Source organism: Salvelinus sp. IW2-2015, linkage group LG16 (assembly GCF_002910315.2).
Source record: "Salvelinus sp. IW2-2015 linkage group LG16, ASM291031v2, whole genome shotgun sequence".
In the NCBI taxonomy this organism is placed as follows: Eukaryota; Metazoa; Chordata; class Actinopteri; order Salmoniformes; family Salmonidae; genus Salvelinus; species Salvelinus sp. IW2-2015.
The window spans coordinates 24,132,928-24,140,012 of NC_036856.1; the positions used below are offsets into that span (position 1 = coordinate 24,132,928).

The 7,085-nt window shown below is 48.6% G+C and overlaps 2 protein-coding genes across 2 annotated transcripts in view; both read left to right on the plus strand.

Moving 5' to 3' along the window:
- Positions 1 to 982: 982 nt before the first annotated feature.
- On the plus strand, positions 983 to 2,704 carry LOC139022574 (uncharacterized). The gene is made up of 2 exons (XM_070447417.1): positions 983 to 1,832; positions 2,688 to 2,704. Exons 1-2 carry the CDS (start codon positions 983 to 985, stop codon positions 2,702 to 2,704), a joined length of 867 nt encoding a protein of 288 aa, XP_070303518.1.
- An 855-nt stretch (positions 2,705 to 3,559) lies between these two features.
- The window catches only part of LOC111975972 (cGMP-inhibited 3',5'-cyclic phosphodiesterase 3B-like), a 12,432-nt gene continuing 8,906 nt past the window's right edge, over positions 3,560 to 7,085 (plus strand). The window contains exons 1-5 of the mRNA XM_070447418.1: positions 3,560 to 3,571; positions 4,558 to 4,661; positions 4,785 to 4,998; positions 5,144 to 5,241; positions 5,463 to 5,635. Coding sequence (XP_070303519.1) covers positions 3,564 to 3,571; positions 4,558 to 4,661; positions 4,785 to 4,998; positions 5,144 to 5,241; positions 5,463 to 5,635 — 597 coding nt within the window. The 5' untranslated portion in view covers positions 3,560 to 3,563. The remainder of the gene's footprint in view (positions 3,572 to 4,557; positions 4,662 to 4,784; positions 4,999 to 5,143; positions 5,242 to 5,462; positions 5,636 to 7,085) is intronic.

Consider the following 7,085-nt stretch of genomic DNA (forward strand, 5'->3'; position numbering starts at 1 on the left):
AGTATATCATATACTCATCTGGATACTGGGTACAGTATATCATATACTCATCCGGATACTGGTACAGTATATCACTGTTAGAGCACATGTGCAGTCTGTCAGTCAAATTAGGGTTGGGGATCATTTCCTATTTTACTTTCAATCCATCCATGGAATGAATTGTAATAACATGAATAGAACTATAGATCATCAACCCTCATAGGGTAACAAGAATCCTCACAAGTGAATTAGGTTTCCCAGAGAGGGCATTGAATTGACAAMATGTAAGTAAATGAGGATACTGAATAAAAATGGTATTAGTGTAGCTCACTGTAATTTAGTCATATTTCAAAGAATTGAGGCTGGAGTTAATAAGTAGAGAGGTGAATTCTTTTAACTAACTCCAACCTTTTAGGAAATCAGATTTATCTCGATACATTTTGGAGAGCCTCCACATAATCTTTCTAATCTAGTATACTGGCCTTGTGTTTCAATTTATTGTCAAATCGCTGACACACGTTTTATGCTAGGTCTACTTCATGCATCGTAAAATGGAAGCATCTGTGTTTTTGTAAGCTTGTCTGTGTGTAGATGTGTTTGAACTGTGCGTGTAGGTCTGCCCGTGTGTGTGTGTATTTTGTGCCTTGTGTGTGTTGTCATCCTGTTGTTATCCACAGTGTTTTGCAGACACGCTGTACAGGTAGAGCAACAGGAAGCTGTGCTCCTCTGACTGACGTCTGCCCCACTCATCACTCACCACTCATTGTTGCCACAGAGCCGGGCCTTCAAAAGCAGCCTAGTTCTCCAAACCCTCTAGTATTTTATATGGGGTCTATCAGCACAGCAACAGTCAGTAGGATAGACAGGGTGAAGAGGGGGAGGGGTGCAGGCAGGATCTCCGTCAGCGTCATGACATACACACAGCCTCCTAGCTGTCTTCACTGGGCCAGGGAAGTGCTAGCGCTGCACATTTACTCCACACACAGGCACACACACCTGCACCATGCCCAGCCAGCACCATGCCCAGCCAGCACCATGCCCAGCCAGCACCATGCCCCGAAGCCAGCACCATCGCCCTGCCCAGCACCATGCCGCAGCCAGCACCATGCCCTGCCAGCACCACGCCCTGCCAGCACCATGCCCTGCCAGCACCGACGCCCTGCCAGCACCACGCCTGCCAGCAGCACGCCCTGCCAGCACCACGCGCCCAGCCAGCACCATGCCCAGCCAGCACCATGCCCTGCCAGCACCATGCCCTGCCAGCACCACGCCCTGCCAGCACCACGCCCAGCCAGCACCACGCCAGCCAGCACCACGCCCTGCCAGCACCAGGCCCTGCCAGCACCAGCCCTGCCAGCACCATGCCCAGCCAGCACCATGCCCTGCCAGCACCATGCCCTGCCAGCGGCACCACCGCCCGCCAGCACCACGCCGCCAGCCAGCCACGCACCGCCCAGCCAGCACCACGCCCGCCAGCACCACGCCCTCGCCAAGCCCCCCACCAGGCCCTGCAGCACCATGCCCAGCCAGCACCATGCCCAGCCTGCACCATTGCCCTGCCAGCACTAGCACCAGCCCTCCAGCACCAGGCCCTGCCAGCACCACGCCAGCCAGCACCACGCCCAGCCAGCACCACGCCTGCCAGCACCACGCCCTGCCAGCACCACGCCCTGCCAGCACCACGCCCAGCCAGCACCACGCCCTGCCAGCACCACGCCCTGCAGCACCACGCCCTGCCAGCACCACTCCCCTTATTACTGACATCACTGGTCCAAACAGCCTTTCAATTACCGCCATCAATGCCATGAGCTCAGCACCGAGCCTGTGTGCCCTTCACACTACCCTCCACTGCTGTAAGAGGAGGAGTGACAAACCCAGCCCCATCACAATGCCAGCAGTGTCCTGTTACAGCTTTCTGACAGTCTACCTGCGAGTTGTTGATACCTGTAGATGTCTGGGCCCAGATTCACCAAACACCTTTTTACGCAAAAACTAAGAAGCTCTTAACAAGAAGAAAATAAGTTCATATGTGCAGATCCTCAAAAATGTCTTAAGAATTCATGATTTTTTTCATGAACTTCTCAGATGTCTTCTTATGAACTTCTTAACAATCTTCAGATTTTTGTCGTTAGACAGCTAGCTGGCTGGGTTGCCTATCTAGCAATGGCAATCATGTTAGCATATTCTAATTGGGATTACTGGTCTAAAATATGAACTTGGGTTTAAAACAATTAACACTAAACCTTCAGATTAAGTTTGTGAGTCAATTGAGCATGTTCAATAGCTACCATTAGCATATTCTTTCACTGCCATGTGTTAGGACAGGGTTTAGCTATCTGTCGGGAATTCCAAGAAGAAATTAAATAACTTTATTTTCAAGCATCTCATTTCTTCATAATTTTGCTTAAGGAGAAACATAAGAAGTAACATAAGAACATTTCCAAAATCTTTTTGAGGAATAGCAACTTCGCTTAACTTTCTTCATAAAGTCTATAGTTAAGGAAAAATGGCAAATTAAGAAGGAATTTCCTTCCAGAAGCTTTGTTTGGTCATTTAAATCCTTTCTGGGTTCATTAGAAACAGTGTAAAGGAATGAGGAAAGGACACCAGGTTCTCTTCTTTAGTACAGTATCTACTGTAGTGTGGTTGTGCTCTGCTGAATGAGGCATCTCTCTGACATGTGTCCCCTGTCTCCTCTATGTCCCCAGGGAGCGGTAAGCGGTAACGGAGTGGACCTGTCGGTCATCAAGAGAGGCCAGGAACATGTGGTCTGACCTGCTGATGGACTCGTCCCTGTCGCCACACACCGTCTCGTCCCTGCCAGCGTCAGCAGCCTCATGGGACCTTTCCTGGCTCCTGTCGGCCCAGGGTAACCCTTCACCCCCTTCCCAGGTTCTACCCCTGTACGAGGTGGAGGACCCTGCAGAGAGGGGCGACAGAAGAACCCCTGAAGGTGGGCCCCCCAGCAGCCTTCTGAATGTGATACTAGCAGGTCAAAACTAACACACAGACAGAAGCCTGCTGAGACTAGCAGGCCAACACATTATCCACTAACACATTATCCACTTATAATGGTATCTTATCCTCATAATGAATGTTCTTTCTATGTGTTTCCCCAGTGTTACTTAGTTTAGTTGATTTTAGTTGTACACCTGCTCTACTCTATGTAACCTGGTGGTGCGCTTAATATAGATCTGCCTTTGACTGTGTTATAGCATCATTGACCATAATGTAATGTCTCCCCCTCCCCTCCACACACCTAGGGTCTTAGCAGCAGGAACAGCCTACCAACCCCCCAACTCCGCCGCGGCTCCACCTCCTCCCCTCTCCCCCCTCTGGAGTCGGCCTCCTCCCGCTGGGAACGCAACAACGGCAAGAGACCGGGACCCACCCTGACCCTCAATATGACCAGGTACGACCACCACACACCTTGACCTCAACATTACTACACACACACACAGTGACTTTCAATATGACCAGGTACGACCACACACACCTTGACCTCAATATGACCAGGTACGACCACACACACCTTGACCTCAATATGACCAGGTACGACCACATACACACACCTTGACCTCAATATGACCAGGTACGACCACATACAGGTGGGACTTCAGAGTTCAGACACCAGGTTAAAGGTTAAAGACATGCCCCAGTAATTTGGCGACTAAAGTATTTTTTAAACCTCACGCTTTTGGCTGAATGTGTCAATGTGTAGTTCATACATGCATAATCTATGAGCAGAATTACTGTCTTACCTCAATTAGCCATGAAATTTTYCCTAAATTTTCCCTAATTTTCCCTACATGACATTTTCCCTACATTTACCCCTATGTGGGCTAGCCCCCTAGCAATTTTAGTTTTAGCAAATGAGCTTCAGTCCCTTACCATTTGAGTGACAGCTAGCAAGACACTCACACAGTAGAGAGAGAAAGGGAGTAATGACGTGGTGCACATATCTGCACATTTGCGAGGTAGTACGGAGTTTTTGGGGACCACTTTTTGCTCGCGGGCACTACTTTCAGAACTCAGAACTACTGGCTAAAAGGTATATAGAATATCTTTCCAGGTCAAGTCATTTTCAACATGGCACACTCCCCATCTTTACCCTGATATAAACAAGCAGGCCCTCCCTCAGCAACACAWTCTTTGTTACCTACCATCTGTCTTTGATTAAACTCCCTGAAGATGTGGTTCCCCTTTATATCCACAGGGGGGCAGTAGTGGTCAAGCTCTGTAAGCTGAAATGCCTAACAGATAATGACCATAACATTCCTTCATTCTCTTTGTTCCAACACTGTTAAGATGACTCACTTGATCTTTTAGGGATCTTTGTCTTCTTCAAGGATCCATTTTCAACATTGATTTTCATTGTCTTACTTTGAGCACCAAATGAGTCATATAATTAGTGTTACTGTATGCTATGTAACATTTCTCTAAGTTCATCTTTATACATAAGAGCGGGTGTGAAAAAGTTCAACTTTATAATGGTGTAGATTGAATATGAAAGCATTTTAACTGATGTTGTCTCATTAGTTCTAGCAGTAAGTGCCATGGTGTGTGTGTGTGTTCCAGCACGGGGTCTCTGTCCAATGGGCCCAATGCTAACCTGTTGACCATCCCTAAGCAGAGGTCCTCCTCTGTGACCCTGACCTACCATGCCGGGCCCAGGAGAGCAGGTGAGACCATGAGGATTTACTGTACACACAGGTCTGATACACTGTGTGGAAGTGGAATGTGTTTTTAAGTTGTTTGACTATCTCTCTCTCTCTCATTTCTCTTCTATCTCTCTCGCTCTACAGGTGCGTCCCCCAGTCTGAGTCCTGTCAGCTCCCCGAGCCACAGTCCTCAAGGGGGAGGTCTCTCCTCCCAGGTCACGCGGCCCCCGGTGGAGTTCCCCGACACAGCTGACTTCCTCACCAAGCCCAGTGTCAACCTGCACAAGCCCCTGGGCTACATCCTCAGCTCCCCTGACTTCCAGGGGCCCTATCGCAGCCCTGCTGCCCTGTGCACCAGGTAGGGCAATCTACTACCCCCTTCCCCTACCCCCTCCATTATCTCCTGGTGTTGTAGAGCCAGTTCAGCTGTAGAGTAGAGTTGCATTTCACCATGTGTGTTGATGATGATGGCGGCTGTGTTTGTCCCTCTGCTCACCCTGTAGCTGTGGTCGTCAGATGCTGAAGAACATGCCCAGTATGGAGGCRGGGGAGGGACACCTGCCATTCACTGGTCATGCTGAGGCCCAGCGCAGACGCTCAGGTATGACACCTGCTGGAATGTAGCCTCACTCTGTACAGACATAGGCTGCACAGTCTTTTTGTGCACACACTCATGGCTTAGCTTACTGTTTCCACTCTTAAATGACTGAAAACCATTTGGACATGCTGTACCAGAGAGTCAATTCATTAGAATAATGCTTCCCACCGAAATGCGAAACTAGTGGTCAACTCACTGGGATGTGCAATGTGTCTCCTCCACAGCAGGTGAGGGGTCAGAGTTCATGGGAGAGGCACTGATCAGGGAGGAGAGTGTRGAGGCCGAGTCGACGGGGGACAGGAGTCCAGACGCAGGGAGCCGGTGCCAGACAGACAAGGAGGAGCAGAGCCCCACCACAGAGCAGCAGACTCAGGAAACAGAGGTACACAGTGCTACAGTATGCTAAGGGTGCATTCCCACACAAGCTAACGGAGGAGTATGAGCTATGTACCATTTTGAGAGTGTTTTAGTAGTGCGTTGTTTAGCACAACCTCATGCAACCTGACACGCCTCCCCTCCGCTACTCCAACGCACCTTCCCCATTGAAATACATTGTGTTGGGTCTGTCATTTTACTCTGTGTTGCCCTGTGTGAATGCACCCTACTGCTAGGCTAACATCCCCGCGCTGCAGACTTAAGAAACAAAGGTAGGCTACGCTGTTACATAACAGTAACTTTGAAGGGATAGGTCTCAGTCAATGCTAACACCTTACAGCGTTCGTTAGCCTTCCTGTGTGTAGCATTGCTGCCGCTAAACTATCCCAGCCAGGAGACTCCCTCTGAGTGAGAACACACTCAGGCCAACACATGTAACAGAGTAGCTTGCTATATGATGTGTTCTCTAGTTAGTTCTGGGAACACAGTAAAGGTTTTCCTCAGATACTCATTGGGTGCATGTCTTTCAGTCTGTTGTGATGTATCTAACAGCCGTGTAAATCCAGTGTGATGGGGGGTAGTGTTGATCTGGCTCTGTCCTGGAATGCCCCCGCCGTTTTGGGCTATGCTCTCACTTTCTTTATTGGACAAACCAAACCTTGTTAAATCGAACCAGCTGTTAAGACAACTGTGTAGGGTTCATCTGAGGATTCTGTGGGGTAATTCAAAAGTGAATTATTCAAAAGCAACGCATACATAGTCAGTCTGGAGCCTGCTTTCATCCCCTTAACAGAGGAATGAGATTCATAAGATTTGCGATGTGGTGTTTTGGATAGTCTGGTTGTCTACGGGCCTGTTTGTGTATGTGTTAATGTGCGTGTGTTGTAATGTGTGTTAATGTGTGTGTTAATGGGTGTGTATATCTGTGTGTGTAGAGAGAGATAAGACAACTGTGTAGGGTTTCATCTGAGGATTCTGTGGGTAATTCAAAAGTGAATTATTCAAAAGCAACGCATACATAGTCAGTCTGGAGCTGCTTTCATCCCCTTAACAGAGGAATGAGATTCATAAGATTTGCGATGTGGTGTTTTGGATAGTCTGGTTGTCTACGGGCCTGTTTGTGTATGTGTTAATGTGCCGTGTGTTGTAATGTGTGTTATGTGTGTTGTTTAATGGGTGTTGTAATATCTGGTGGTGGTGGTTAATGTAAAAGTGGTGTGTAAATGAAACGCGTGGTGTGGTGTGTGTGTGTGTGTGTGTGGTGTGTGTGTGTGTGTGGGTGTGTGTGTGTGTGGTTTATCTAAACGTGTGTGTGTGTGTGTGGTCTTAAAAATGTGTGTGTTTGTGTGTTTTAAAATGTGTCTGTGCTGTTGTCCTCTCCTGCCCGTAGGGTGAGTTTCAGACTAGACCCCTGCTGGAGCAACCAACGATGACCTCATGGAGAAGATCAACAGCTGGAACTTCCAGATCTT

Bases quoted from the DNA above. Each gene is read 5' to 3' on its own strand.
- LOC139022574 (XM_070447417.1), top strand. From the start codon at position 983: ATGCCCAGCCAGCACCATGCCCAGCCAGCACCATGCCCAGCCAGCACC.